Genomic DNA, 15,617 nt, shown 5'->3' with positions numbered 1-15,617 from the left:
TTAGTTTTTTATGATAATGATAGTGTTGCTCAGTTGGACACAACTTGTTGGGTTAGGGAAGGATTAGATATAAAGGTTGAATTTTTGCCATGCATGGCCGTTGATCGTGTGTTTCACAGCGGAGAGGGTTTTGAGTTCTTCTTCATGTATTCATGTGTCTTAATTGAATTGAATGTGAATTTTTCCTTCATCGAGTTTGAGCATGGTGTGCTTACTCAGTTGAGATGCGTCCCGTTCCAATTACACCCAAATTTATGGACATTTGTTCTGAAGGGTTGAGATTCTGATGGAGTTCTTGAAAGTAGAATTTTCACTGAAGGTGTTTTTTGCTCTATTTCAGTCAAAAAGAGTGAAAAGGAGGGAGGGGTTTGGGTCACTCTTAGTGGGAGTCCTAGCCGAGCAATGTTTTGTACCTTTAAATCCTCATTCAAAGTATTCAAGAAAATATTTTTGAAGGTTAGGTCAGCGGAGGAAAGTTTTTCCTTATGTAGATGAGATGTTCATTGAAAGATTTCCATTAGACTGGGATCCGGGATCAAGGCAGATCCTGGGAATGGATTATATGGATAGTAAGAAAGGGATGATTGTGACTGGTTGAAGGAGTGTCCTCTCATATATTGTTATCTGTTGCTGAATTATTGGAATATGAATCTGATACGGAAGCTTTAGTTGATTATATAGGTAAATTTGTGTTTGTATAATGCTAATATGATATGAATTCTGCTATTAAGCATTTGTGTTTGCATGTGAAAAAGCCCTAAAAGTTACTCCGGGTAGTTTGTGTGCCTTTTTCAAGACAAGAAATACGAAAAAATTAAAGGGTCATTTAACACTGCTAGGATTGAGGGTGGTACTGAAATGGAGCAACCACGGAAAAAGGTGGTTAGTGTCAAGAAAAAAAAAGCTGGTATTGGAGGTAGCAAGCAAGATATGGTAGATCTTGTTGGTGGTGGGCAGTTGGTGAAAAAGCCCATGGTGAACGAGGTTGAGAATTTTATTGCTAATCAAAAAGAGTTGCATACCTTCAAAGGATTTGAGGATACGAGCTCGCTTTGGAATGATCATTATCTATTTGCCAAGTTGTCTGAGGAGCATGCACAAACTCCTTCTAAATTGAAGTTTGTAAATAATATGGGTGATGTGGTGCTAAATCAGTACTTACAGGTATATAGATAGTTTGATTGTATTTGTGTGATTGAATAGTGTATTTGCTAATTTGGCTTTTGTTGTAATATAGGTCATAGGGGCTCGACTTATGTGTATAGGTCGGACCCCTAAGTTGAAACATAGGAGTGTTGCAGTGGACAGAGAGGAGCTGAACAAACTTGTCCAGGATAAAATTGAAAAGGAAAAGGAGTTGCAGAAGCTCGTAAGGAGCTTATTTTGAAAGACGGGGAGTTGAAAAGCATGAAAGATACAGTCGGAGTTTTGGAAGAAAGAGAGAAAACTCTTTGAAACCAAGAAATTGAGCTGGAGGTTAGGATTGCTGAACTGACTGTAGAAAAGAAAATCGCCGAAGATAGTAAAGATAGCTATGGTTATGAGTTGTTGGCTGAAGGATTTGACAGAGCCTCTGAGCTGGCCAAGTTTATTGCACCAACAGTTGATTTTTCTATAATGGACCCATGTAAGGTGGTTCTTAATAGAAAACTTGTTGATGATGATGTCGAGCAGGAAAGCAGGGATGATAACATGGCCACCCCATAGTATTTTGAAAGGATTAGAATTGTATGTGTTGAACAATGTTTGTAGGTTTATGTTTGGATTTAGTTTTGTTGGTAATTGTTTGTGCTTTTGATGAACTAGTACTCAACGTTGTTCGGTGAACTAGTTTTTTATATATGTGATGTTGTTGCTTTGATATGTTTATAGATGCCTTGCAGATGATGTTTGAGTATTTTGAGATTATTATTTTGATATGTAGATTGATAGGGGTAGCATGATTTACATGATAGTCATCTGATGCTTTTGGAATAGTTTTATCAAAGAACTGTCTTTGGCTTGTAAGAGGTAGAAATATAAAGAAGAAAACATTGATCTGGTTTGGTGAATGTCTATAGATAACTATATAAATTGTACAAAGATAGGTTAATTGATATTGGTATTCTTGAAATTGTAAGATTGACTAAGCGTGGCTAGTAGTAATCGATGAAGATTGTTGTTGATAGATCAAATCGCTTGTGTTTGTTGCTGCTGAGTTGTTTGGCAAATTGGTGAATCGACATAATAGGTCAGTTTGAAATTGGACATAGTGGAAATGATGTCAAAATGCGTAATAGTTGTACCATCTTATAGATCGGTTTGTTTGAAATTATTCCGACTTATAGATATTGGATTGTTGGAAACGAGTCCGACTTATAGACGTCGCTTTGTTTGAAATGATAGATAGCTTAGTAGCTTGTGCATTTAAAAATCGAAGTATAGCTCGGTTTTAATTAGTTGATTAAGCCGCTTGTTGCAGTTTGAATATTGTTACTAATTGATCACTGGATTAGTAGTAATTTGTTTTAGATTATTAGAATTTTTGTTTGTCAATAGTATCTGAAATTTCTTATCAGATAATAGATTAGTAAGAGTCGCGATTTGATTCAAAACCAAATTATAATTTGGTAAGAAGAATTGAGTTTTGAGTATTGAATTAGGATATCTTTTGGATAAGTCTGAGCAGTTTGACTGAGTATTGATTGATTTGTAGTTTGTTTTTGGGATTTGACCGTTTGAATTGTAAGTCTGTTCCAGTACTAGAAAAATTGGTTGCGGATAATTTTGTAACTGTAACCACCCTACCCCCATGAAGTTTGAGATTTCTCATTCCTCATGACGTTCATCGACACGCATAGGTTTAAATATATATGCGACATAGGGAGTAAGTTAAAATTATAACCCGTGGCGCTAAAATTTTTTAGCTTTTCCAAATGATAAGTTTTGGGTAATTAATTAAATTATCATTATAATAAAATTTTCTTTATTTTATTAATTTATTAAGTTCACTGAATAATAAATTAGCAGAAGAACAATCCTAGATGCATCATCAATCAACAATTGGTACATGATCACAATTTCTATTCTTAACCCAAAATACTCTTGCCATAGGATAAATCAAACTAATGCTTTAGTCATTCTTATGAAAAACCCTAAGATCAACTAAACCATTAGTTCACCTAAGCCAATTATAATTTAACCATGATTAGAAACAACAATGTCACTCCTTTCTTTTCCATTATTGCCACGGACAACACCTCTCCCCCTTTTCAAACCATGATTTCATCTCATGGTTAACTAACCTAGTGGATGCTTAGTCATTAAACTCAAGTACATGTGTTGCCTTATTCACCAACATCAGCCATGAAACACACATGCAAGCTTACACCCGTTGTTCACTACATTATCCTCACTCCACTTATTCATTTGCTCACGCACAATCTGCAAAAAGAAAGAGAGAAAGAGTGAAGACCGAAGTGACCCAGCAAACACGGTTGACTTGCCATCTTCCTCTTCCCTTCAATTTCGGTAGGAGCTTGAAGAATGTAGCCCTCCTCTTCCTCCATCAACCCTTGTAGCATTGAAATTCTTTACTGGGTAAGCTAGCCTTGGCTCCCCCTCTCTTCTATCTAATTCGGTTTCACCATTATTGAACAATCCAGCCTTGCTTTTTCTTTTAGTTTGTGAAGCTCAAGGGAAGTTCCTTTAGTCTCTCTATTCCACTAAGCCATTCGGTCAGAGAAGGTGAGAGTTGCATCTCCTCTTTTCTGGTGGTCAGGGTTCGGCCCTAAGGCCCTAATGATAATGATGAATGAAATTAAATTATGATGCATTAGGTGTTGTAGCTGAAAAAGTGAGCTTAGGAGCAAAGCATATCAATTTTCGACATCACCAAGTAAGGGTTAGGATAATTAGATTGTTAATTTTATGGTTGTGTCTGTGATGAGAATTGATGAAGTATTATATGCTTGACTGATGATAAATATGATTCTAGTATGTGTTTGAATGATGGATAAGGTATATGAATTGATATGTTTGGTATAATGCTGAAAGGTGAAAACTTGACTTTGTTTAGGTACTTGAAATTGTGAAAATTGTCGAGTTTGGATTTTTTGGGTTATGTTGACTGTGAAAGTAACCCTAGATAACTGAAGGAAAGTCGGAAATGTGATTTTGGAAGGGATATAAGTTCAAATGTGAGTTATGGTATGTAAGGTTGTTGAAAAGGTCCAAGGCAAAATTTTCTGCATAATTGACAGTGGAATAAACCAGTTTCTGGGAGCCGACCAGACTCTATTGTTGAATGAAACTATTTTCCATGAAACTCTAATGTGTTATGAGCGTCTCATAAAAAATTCAGAATTTATTGATGAGTGGTTTGGAAGAAACGAATTTTTAAAGATTGATGGATTTTGTAGGAAATTATGTTTCTCTACTACAGAAGCACCAACTTCCAACCCACTGAATTTACAATTTTGAAGAGTTTTTGAGCTGAAACCAATGGAAGTTTCAAGCCTTATGTGTCCAAATTCTTCAATTTAAATTTCGTGTCAAAACTCTTTTTAACCAATTAGATATGTAGCAAAAAGTGAGTTGCTCGCTGGATTTTGAAAACAGATTTTTAAAAGGCAGGGTTGTATTTCTAACCTCATAACTTTTTCATGTGGTATGATAATGATCTGAAATTTGATATTTTGAAAAACTGGAAGAGCCTTGCTTAAGGTTATAAATTTTGAAAAGGATTGGGTGAAAATTGAATTTTTAGTGAATTTAACAAATTTATTGCCCCTACTGTTTTTCTGCACTTTCTTAAAACAATGATAGCATCTTTTTTAATAGAGATAGTACAAGTTAAACTATGACCAAATTAGCTCAATACCAAGCCTTAGGTTCTAAAATAGTAGTATTATGACAACCAAGGAAGATTTAAGGTTAATGGGTGATGTGGAGGTATGTATAATTAGGCGGTAGTGCGGAGGTATGTATAGTTAGGCAGTGATGCAGATGTATGTTTTATAGTGTTGGTGATGTGGAGGCATAATAAAGAGAAAGAAAATGAGAAACCATGTACGAAAGAGATAATTGAAACGAATAATAAATTATGAAAAGTGTATGTTGAATGGGCCTTGTGCCAAACTGTTAATGCGAAAGTGTCCGCCTAACGGATAGCCTGAGATTGCTAATGCGGGAATGTTCGCCTAACTGATAGCACTGTAATGCACATTAAAATGTTATTATGATGAGGCCTAACTGACATAGTAAAGGAACCATATTCGGGGTTCACTCCGAGTAACGTTGGGTTGCGGGTAGACAACCGACGCATGAGTTTATGACCTGCGCTAGGAACAGGCATGCATCATCTTGTTTGCACATATGAACTTCCTATGAATTGTTTATTGCCATTTCCTAATTGTTTGTACTATCTACTTGTTGAATGTATATTTATACCTTGTATCTCTATGTTTGTTCTTTTTCTGTTTCACGACAACTTAGAGACAAAGACCCTAAGTTTTCCGTTTACCTTGCTGAGAACTCTAGGTTCTCACCCCACGGATCCTCTTCTCTTTCTTTCTCCCCCTCCCCAGATGGGATCGGCAGAGGAGTCCGTTGAGTTTCGGGTTTCGGTATATCGCCCACGTTTCGAACCCGGCAGACCGTACGTGTTCACTCTAGCTGAAGACCATTCCGGAGATTAACCTAGCTCACTTTTTACTCCTTTTGACGATTAATAGTATTACTTTTCCCTCGCTTTTGTAGTACTTTTAGAGGGGTAGGACCTCTTAGTAGTTGGTTCCAGTTTAGGAAACCCGTGTGAGGGTTGGGACTGACTTCCTCTTTTGTATCTGTATATAAAACTTGGAGTAGTACTCGGCTTTTGATAGATGACATGTATCTCTAAACTTAACTCATGTGTATATTTGTATATATGTATATATGTTATTTTCTGTTACCATGTATTTATCTGTGACATGGCTTCAAGAACTAACCTTGCGAGCAACTAAATGATATTTCACGATTAATGGTTTATTCACGCTAAGCCGATAAAGGCTTTTATTAATATTTGTTTACAAAATCTGAGCCTAGAGCTAAGTAGATCCTTATGACGAGTAACACCTGAACGTTTGGCATTGGTCATGACGAGTCAAAGGTTGGGGTGTTACAGTAACATGAACGTTTTAATGAATAAATATATCTCAGTCGAAGATTTTGGTGAATTGAATGTATGTAATTTTGAAGATTCGTGGCAGAGTGACTTTGGTTGATTGTATATGAGATATTTGTAGATCAATTAAGGATAATGATAAGTCGATAACTGAAACTTAATACGAAAGATTGAAAGTAGGAGAATAAAGATTATTGATAAAAGAAGAGATCGTTACCATGTTTTAACTTATAGGCTTATTTGTAATGCCATTTTAGGCTAGTTTGATACATGGATTTTGGAGTTGAACTATTAGAAGGTGAAATTGTCTGAGTTATAGTCTGTATGGCGGTATTGTTACTGGGGTTATTTTTATGAGATGATCTATAGTACTGCCTGACTTATTTTTGGTCGGCGTGACTATATTACATTGTATATGAAACTTGGCCCAGCAATATATGATAGAAATAATAGTGTTAGATATACTCAACTAAGGCCAATCGAAAATGAAATACAGACTGATAATTTAGTATAAAATGTAGCTTGTACATGGTTGATATATGAAATAGTAAGATTCATAAAAGTAAAGCTATATAGATTGATGTATGCCTTACAAGAGGTCGTATTATATTGAAAATAGAAGAAGTATATAAGCAACTTAGGTCATGCTTACAGATTGTTTTTCCGTAGTAACGGACTTGTCAATTTGATATGTTGATTTTATTTGCCTCATAATTGCCTTTCGAGTTAATTTTAGGTTTTTTGTTTTTGTATCATAAACAAATGTTTTAAACTTGTCGGTTAAAGCTAAGACTGAATCCCCTTATTCCAGAAGCAGAATAATTGAAAAAAAAAGGAAGAGCTTGAATAAAATGACATGGATTAACACCGAGTAATCAGAGCAGGATAGTTAATTATAGCAATAATAATAAAAATGAGAGAAATTCATTGCAAGTTGGCTTAGATTGTTTGGATTGTATATAATCGGGATCAATAAAATTAATTTATTTGATCACATGCTTGCATAGTTGTGCTAATTCAAAATTTTCAATGAAAATATGAGAACTGAAAAAAACTTTATATATAGCTCTAAAATTGTGTATCATTAGATAATGTTACCAGAGTATTTGGTAGAATTTATTTTTCTTGTTGATGGGTTTGGAGTGACTATTACGAGGGCCGTTATTTTCAAGGTGTGGTCATCACTGCTGTCATTGTTATACTAGAATTTCTCTACTCCTCTGTATCACTTTATTTGTTTTGGTTCAAGAACTTGATTAACTTTTGATTTTCTGCTTTCGGTGATTCTTTGGTCACCAATAGTTAGGCTACAGTAGGGGATTGAGGAGAATTGCTTTTCTGTTATTGATTAAAACCTGCAAAAGAGGCTAAATAATGGAATAGGAAAGATGATAGTGGAGTTAAGTAAATTCGGTCCTACGGTGAGCGCTAAATGTTCCTGTGTAGTAAGTTGGACTTGAGGTATAGCTCATCCTTTTTAGGGATTGGGCTCTCATTCGCTTGAAGTGGGAGAAGTATACGTCGACTTCAAGAGAAATGGCAGCGGCCGACACCTTCAAAGACACTCCGACACTTAAGTTAGTAATAGTAGAAGATGAGTATAATATTACTCAAAATGAATAGTATACCTTTTACATGTTTAGGGTTTGATTTTTATAGAATAAAATCTTCTTTAAAGATGTTGAGATATTAGCTTGATCTTTCAGCCATTATTTAAGTTTGGCCATTAATATTTAAGTTTGTTGTTGAGTGGGTTCCATTATTTAAGTTTCTTGTTGAGTAAATTGTTATCAGTTTCTCTCTAACCGAAGATTAGCCACGTTTATTATTGAATTTAGATTTCAATTTATAGACATAATTCAACTGTGTTATAACCACTAGATCACATATGTTTGGAAAAGATGGCACAGTAGTTAAGTTTACCAAATGGTAAAATGTTAGTGTTCCAATAATGATCAATATTTAGGGGTGATAACGGGGCGGGTAGGGACAGGTTTTTGTTCTACCCAATCTCACCTCTCTCTACAATAACCCGTATAGAATTTGTCCCGCTCTTATTTGTGAGTAGTAGAAAGTTGAATCTTAACCCGCCCCGTCTCTATCCGCTCTTATAATTATTAAAATTCAATAAATAAAATTAAATTTTAAAATTTATATAACTATCATCACATACATAGCATAAATTAAAATAAAATTTAAATATGATACAATATTATTAATCATTTTATTAATTATTTTACATATATTACACATTTAAAATTATATGTATTATATATATATATCGAGACAAGTGTTACTTAAATCCGATCTCGTCCTATCCCAACCAAAAATCCATCTCGATAAAACCCATCCCAGTGCAAGACGGATAATTACTTGCTGAATAGAAGTGAAGTGAATATTTGTAAATTTGAGTGGTGTTGTCATCTTTATCAATACTCCGTTTAGGTATGGAATTCCAAGGATAGATGACTTAAAATAGCGGTCAATTATTATATAAACATCAAATTGTGAATGAATAACCCAAGTAAAAAATAAATAAATCAAAGCTTAATGTGAAAAAAGAGAGTAATTCGTAGAAGAAAATGTAGTCATCATGATGCATCATTCTACAATAGTAGGAAAGGATGATGACGGAAAACTTATGAGCATGGAGAGCAGTCGATGAGCTATATATATTATAATTATTAGAATATTTTTTTTTTGTTTATGATAATTTTTATTCTACTAGATTAAGAATTAATTTATTATAAACTAAAATTTTATTTAAAAGTTTGTTATTGATGAATAGATAAAATTCAAATCCTTAATATTTATTTATGCAGATTAATTCAAGTTAATTATTATATTGAAAGGAAAAGTTTAGGGATTAGCAATTTTATTAAATTCTGATAAGTATGTAATCAGTAAAAAAAAATAAGTAATCTACACGGATGGAATCTTACACCATTAAAAATATCATTGATAATTACTTAATGACTATAAATCACAAAACTTATTGCTTCTTATTGGAATATGTGATGCAATAGTAATGGATTAATGGGCCAGTTATTTTACCTCAAGGTTCTTTCTCCATCTTGTGAAGCTAGGGTGAATTTGTTTGTGATGATAATTGCGAGTCACTCACACCATAATCACTGGTCCCTTGTTCTACCTTTGTCTTTTCTTCAAAACCCTATCCATTCTCAACCCATATCACACCACATACAATGGTTTCAAAAATGGAAAATTATAACTCTTATCTATATTTTCTACCTTTTGCATGCTACCCTCTCAAACAAAACAACTACTGAATCACAATTCACACTTCACATAATTCCAAAAATTAAATTAAATATATAATTCCAACCACAGTAGTATTCCAATATAATAATAATAATAAAACAAGAAAAAAGAACGAAACATGTTGGTGAGTGGTGGAGGTGGTGGAGAATCCAGTGTTGATGCTGCTCCTCCTGAGGCGGAGCTACCAGAAGAGCTTGTGCGAGTTCTGCCGTTGGATCCATTCGAGCAGCTCGATTTGGCCCGCAAGATCACCTCCATTGCTCTCTCCACGCGCATCCACGCGCTACAGTCGGAGTCCTCCAACCTACGCGCCGAGCTCGCCGAGAGAGATACCCTCATCGCCGAATTGCAGTCTCAGGTGGACTCGCTGGCACACGCCGAACAAGATAAGGTTCGAATGGCTACTGAACCCGGTTCAATTCAATCTAACCATGCTTGGTTTTTCTAATTTTATTTTATTATATACAGGAGAGGTTGGTGAAAGAGAATGCTTCTCTTTCCAACACTGTGAGGAAGCTGAGCAGAGATGTCTCCAAGGTAAGAATTCTTCAAGTATATGTAATGTAGTGTGGGTGCTTCATGGACTAATTGCATGCTTATTCATGCAGTTGGAAGTTTTCAGAAGACGACTCATGCAATCCCTTCAAGAGGATGAAGAAAATTCTGTAGGTTACATTCTTCCTTCTACTTATTATTATAAGATGAAAACTTAGGTGCAGTCTACTTACTTCACATGAAGTTGATAGTTGAGAATCAGATAAAAATTTAGTCAAATCAGTCAAATTATCTAACCGCTTTCAATTATCAACTTTACATGAAGTCGACTGCACTTGAATTTCCACCTTATTATTATAAAAAATATTCAATAACTAAAAAGAACTAGCTAAAATTTATCTATAATAATTAATAAATATTAAATAAGACAAGTTATGACTATTTTTTATCTCCTTAGTAAAAATAAACTTATATAGTTGACTTTGACACATAAATAGTACTAGTAGCATCTTACTAAAAAATAGCATTCATGATATGTAGGGAGAAGGAGGTGCAGACATCGTTGGCAAATTGCACAGCCAAGCAAGTATGACTTCCACAACACAACCTGGAGGTAGGCCATTTAGAATTTTATTTTATAAAAGTTCGAATATAAATGATTATATCTCTAACTCCACGATACAGATGATGATAGTTCATCGATGGGACCTTCAAGAACATCTTCAATGAGAGTTGCAGAGGATGGCGTGTTAATATTAGGATCTGAAGCGAACACACCACACATAAGTCCGCCAGGTTCACCAAGTGCAAGAAGAACATCCTCAAAACCTGTGTCTCCGAGCAGCAGGCGCCAAGCCATGTCGTTCTCCACCTCACAACAAACAGGGAGAACAAGGGTGGATGGAAAGGAGTTCTTTCGCCAAGTCAGGTGATCATCACATCATGAATATTGCTGCATACTCTTGTTTTTTACTCATTAGCTTCTTTATGTTATAATGTTAGGAGCCGTTTGTCTTATGAGCAATTTGGTGCATTTTTATCAAATGTTAAGGAACTCAATTCTCATAAACAAACAAAAGAGGTAATTAACAACCAACCCTACTACCTTCATTTTCTATGTATTGCAAATTTGCAATGTATATAATAGTTAACTCACGTGTTGCAGGAGACATTGCAGAAAGCTGATGAGATATTTGGGCCTCAAAACAAGGACCTGTATGCTATCTTTGAGGGCTTGATCTCTCGCAATGTCCATTAACATATTATTCTTCTTTAATTTCATTTCCTCTAAGTTACAACATTTTGCCCTTGTAAATTACATTATTATTTTTCAATAATAAATTCAAATCTCCTCTATGTCGTTTAGTTTGATTTATAGTTATGCATGCTTAATTACTTTATTTAATGTTGTGTGTAGTTCAAATTATTTTACAAAATAGTGCTTAAATTTTGAAGGCCAAGTTTGTATTTGGCTCGATTTGATTGTATTAATAATAGACAAATACACATTGAAAATAAATTAACAATCATGTTTGTCCCCAACGTTTGGGGTAAGTTTTATTTGTATCCCTAATGTTTAAATTGTTCTATTTGTATCCTTAACGTTTATAAAAGTGATTCAATGTTATCCTACTATTATTTATACTAACAAATCAGATTATATTTTTCAATTATTCTCACTTGGATGTATTCATTCTCAATTAGGTCTCACTTAGATGTGTTCGATTTTAATATTATACCCACTATTTGTGTTTATATTCAATTATGTTCCTAAAAAAGTGAATTATGTAAATGTTGTAGGAATTAGTTTCAACATTTGATGAACTATTTTTCGGAGTAAATCATCGATTCTATCCCAAACATTTGTATTCTTACTTCAAGAAGAGATTTTTAAAACTCAAACTAAAGCGTTCATGATGTGTAATTGACGGTAGGATAACATTGAATAACTTTTACAAACGTTAGGGATACAAATATGACGATTTAAACGTTAGGGACACAAATAGGATTTACCCCAAACGTTGAGGACAAAAACGATACTTTACTCATTAAACCACACATGTATTTATACAAATTTTAGCCTTTTAATTTCCTCGCTAATATTAATTAAGCATGTTCCAAAATCCACACAGCTAACTATTAAACTAGACCATTTTTTGTACAAACTTGTTTTTATTTATTTTACTGAAATTTTTATTATGTCAATGCAAGTGAATTATTATTACTATTTTGTTGTTGAAAAACTAGAAAAAGAACAACGAATTTTGCTTGCGATAAGATGAGAGAAGAGAACGACGAACAACCATACACAAAAAATGGGGCGACATTTTGGGAACAAAAATAGGCGATGTTTTTAGTAATTAGGATTAACGTGTATGATGGATGACTTAGACAAGAAAATGTGTTTGGAATCCATTTCTCTTTTGTTTTCATTTTCATCTCTGTCTCTTATCTCTGTATTTTGTCCTTAATACCCCTGGCTTCTGCTCCTCCTCCTCCTCCTCGGCCGCCACCATGACTCTGAGCCATGAGCGGCGGGAATCACATCCTTCGCCGAGGTATCATCATCCTCATTTTGTTTTTGTTATTGTTCCCTTGCATGCATGCATGCATCTATTGCCACACATTTCTCATCTCATGCATCAACTTCATATGTTTGTGATATCATATAATTATTAGGGTAAAAACTCAGGTGAAGTCGAATTCACGTGAAGTTGATATCTGAGAACCGTTAGATGAAAATTTAGTCAAATCAGTCAAATCATCTAACGACTCTCAGGTGTCAACTTCACGTGAAGTCGAGTGCACCTGAGTTTCCACCAATTATTAGATAATTTAACATATTTAACTTGAGATAAATCTAGATTTTAACTATCATTTTTATATTAAAACGTGACATAATTTAACAAAATTTGTACTATATTAATGCATCTAATTCCAAGTTTTCAACCACATGTTATAATGTCTCATTGATATTTTATCATATACGGTTCATTAAACTTTGTTTGTTGCAAGCATCATAGCTTAGAGTTGTTTGTCCATTGTGTCACATTTATTTGTTCTTGTTTGAATGCTGACAAAGAAGATCATGTTTTGCATAGCAATGGCATCCACAGCCACAACAGCAATGGCAGTTTCGAGAAAAAGCCAACATTTGCAAAGCATTCTATTTCAATAAGATCAAGAAGACATAAACCCGGTTTCTCTGATTCCTTTTCAAGCATTGGTAAAAAAAAAAGAAACACTTGTGTATATTTTTCTTTCTTTTTTATGTTCTTCTTGGTTATGACATGATAATGGTTTCTTTCCTTTGCTACTACTATTGTGGTAATGGTGATAAACCAGACTTGAATGGATTAGACACTGAAGAAGGTGGTGGTGGAGGATGTTTAACAGATTACTCTACAAGCAGTGTAGGATCAAGAACACCTTCATCTTCAAGAGCAAGCACTTCTGATTCTGAGGCTCTACCAGGTAGTGGTGGTTCCAATGCTAACAACCAATGGCGTGGTTTCTTCAAGCTTCTCAAGAAAGGCTCACAGATGCCATTTCAACCATTTCACCCTCTTAAGAAGAATGTTCCTAAGTTAACTAGAAGGAAGAGTAAGAGGGTTAGAGAGGATCTCATTCCTTCTTCTTTTGACTCTGAGTTTGCCAACTTCAAATCTTCATGGAAGAATTTCACTCTCTCTGAACTCCAGGCTGCAACTGATGACTTCAGCCATGGTATGATTGTCTTATTTTTCATGCTAGTTTACTCGTTAAATCGGAAATGATTGTTGTTATTGGCAGATAATGTGATTGGGGAGGGAGGGTATGCAGAGGTATACTTAGGAAAATTGGAAGATGGAAACTTTGTTGCCATAAAGAAGCTTACAAGAGGGAACCAAGAAGAAATGACTGCAGATTTTTTGTCTGAGCTTGGAATCATAGTTCATGTGGACCATCCAAACATTGCTAGATTGATTGGATATGGTGTTGAAGGTGGAATGTTCCTTGTTCTTCAGCTCTCTCCACATGGCAGCTTATCATCCATACTTTATGGTATGCACTATATATGCATCTTTATTTATTACAACTTAACATTTTTGGTTTCTTACTACTTTGTTCATCATCAGGGCCTAGAGAGAAGCTCAATTGGAGTCTCAGATTTAAGATTATTTTGGGAACTGCCGAGGGACTTTGCTATCTTCATGAGGGATGTCAAAGAAGGATCATTCACAAGGATATCAAGGCTTCTAATATTCTTCTCTCTGAGACTTTTGAGCCTCAGGTCGAACATCAAAAATCATCACTATGTATTTGTGTATAAATATATGCGTGTGTTTTTAACTTGAGAATTTCTTCCTCTGATTCAATCTCCAGATATCTGATTTTGGCCTAGCAAAGTGGTTACCTGACCAATGGACTCACCATACTGTTTCCAAAGTAGAAGGCACATTCGGGTCTATACATTTATAACAAGTTTCTTAGTATATTCTTTGTAGATAGTACTGTACTTAACCCTTTGATTCTGATTTGTTGTCACTAACAGGTACCTTCCCCCTGAATTCTTCATGCATGGAATAGTAGATGAGAAAACTGATGTATATGCTTATGGTGTGCTATTATTGGAGCTAATCACTGGAAGACAAGCTTTGGATAGCTCACAAAAAAGTCTTATCATGTGGGTATGTAATTGTCCAAATAAGTGATTATAACATTGAAAACTAGCATAGTCTTGTGCTAAGTGAAAACTCGTGCAGTTAAATGATTTGACTAAATTGTCATCTAAGGTATGAAGTTCACATGACTCTTGTGCTAATAATGTTGCAGGCAAAGCCTTTGTTAATTGCAAACAACATCAAAGAGCTTGTTGATCCAGTTCTTGAAGACAATTATGATGAAGAGCAGATGGACCTTGTGATCTTAACAGCTTCTCAGTGTGTAGAACAATCCTCGGCTCAACGGCCTCTTATGAGCGAGGTGCTACAAATATTAAGAGGTGATGAAGAGAGCTTGAAGTGCATCAAAGAAAGACAAAAGTCAAAAATTCAAAGAACATACTCTGAAGAACTCTTGGATGCAGATGAATACAATTCTAAGCAAAAGAGCCAAAGAGCACGCCATATGGAGTTTATTCTAAGCAGTAACTCACCCACACAAGAAACGGAACAAAATTGATTATATAGTTTAGAGAAAAGTTTATGTTAGCCACTATTGTTGTGAATTCAAACGTGCCTTTATTAATCCTTCTTAATGTAAACCATTAATTAGTAGTGTAATTATTTTTATAATTCTGTATGATGAAAATATGTTGCCTTGAATCATACATTGTGCAATTTATTATGTATTTTGTTTTTATTCTTGAATTAGTAAGATAAACTTTTAACCTCTTTCCAATGATTCTAAGTCCAAATCTAAAAGTTGATTTTCACTTAATAAATGTTGGGTTTAATTAATTGTCACACACGAAAAATAGGGGTGGCAATGGATAGGGTATGTAGGGTTTGAACTCAACCCTAATTTTACCCGCAACCCTAATCTTACTTGCAGGTTGAGAAATACCCAACCCTAATTCTATTGCACTCAACCTGCGAGTTGACAAAAATGGAAGCCAATAGATTGTTAAAAATTGTATTTATATCTCATTAAATGAGAAATATGATTTATAAAAATAAATGAGTAAAATTTACAAATTTATAAATTTAGTTTA

General features: G+C 34.5%; 2 protein-coding genes across 2 annotated transcripts; both read left to right on the top strand.

The window, feature by feature from the left end:
* The first annotated feature begins 9,281 nt into the window (after positions 1-9,281).
* Positions 9,282-11,278, top strand: LOC107638538 (uncharacterized protein At4g15545). Its single transcript, XM_016341863.3, has 7 exons — positions 9,282-9,818; positions 9,896-9,964; positions 10,036-10,092; positions 10,463-10,535; positions 10,607-10,850; positions 10,925-11,003; positions 11,088-11,278. Exons 1-7 carry the CDS (start codon positions 9,546-9,548, stop codon positions 11,178-11,180), a joined length of 888 nt encoding a protein of 295 aa, XP_016197349.1. The 5' UTR covers positions 9,282-9,545; the 3' UTR covers positions 11,181-11,278.
* Positions 11,279-12,345: 1,067 nt separating this feature from the next.
* LOC107638537 (receptor-like cytosolic serine/threonine-protein kinase RBK2) lies at positions 12,346-15,231 on the top strand. The gene is made up of 8 exons (XM_021120538.2): positions 12,346-12,480; positions 13,024-13,148; positions 13,268-13,648; positions 13,715-13,966; positions 14,041-14,195; positions 14,288-14,367; positions 14,457-14,592; positions 14,738-15,231. The coding sequence occupies exons 1-8, from the start codon at positions 12,437-12,439 to the stop codon at positions 15,083-15,085; spliced, it is 1,521 nt and encodes a 506-aa protein (XP_020976197.1). The 5' UTR covers positions 12,346-12,436; the 3' UTR covers positions 15,086-15,231.
* Positions 15,232-15,617: the final 386 nt, after the last annotated feature.

This window comes from Arachis ipaensis, chromosome B4 (genome assembly GCF_059453495.1).
Source record: "Arachis ipaensis isolate K30076 ecotype BB chromosome B4, ASM5945349v1, whole genome shotgun sequence".
NCBI classification, from domain to species: Eukaryota; Viridiplantae; Streptophyta; class Magnoliopsida; order Fabales; family Fabaceae; genus Arachis; species Arachis ipaensis.
This window is presented reverse-complemented; position numbering and strand designations above follow the sequence as displayed.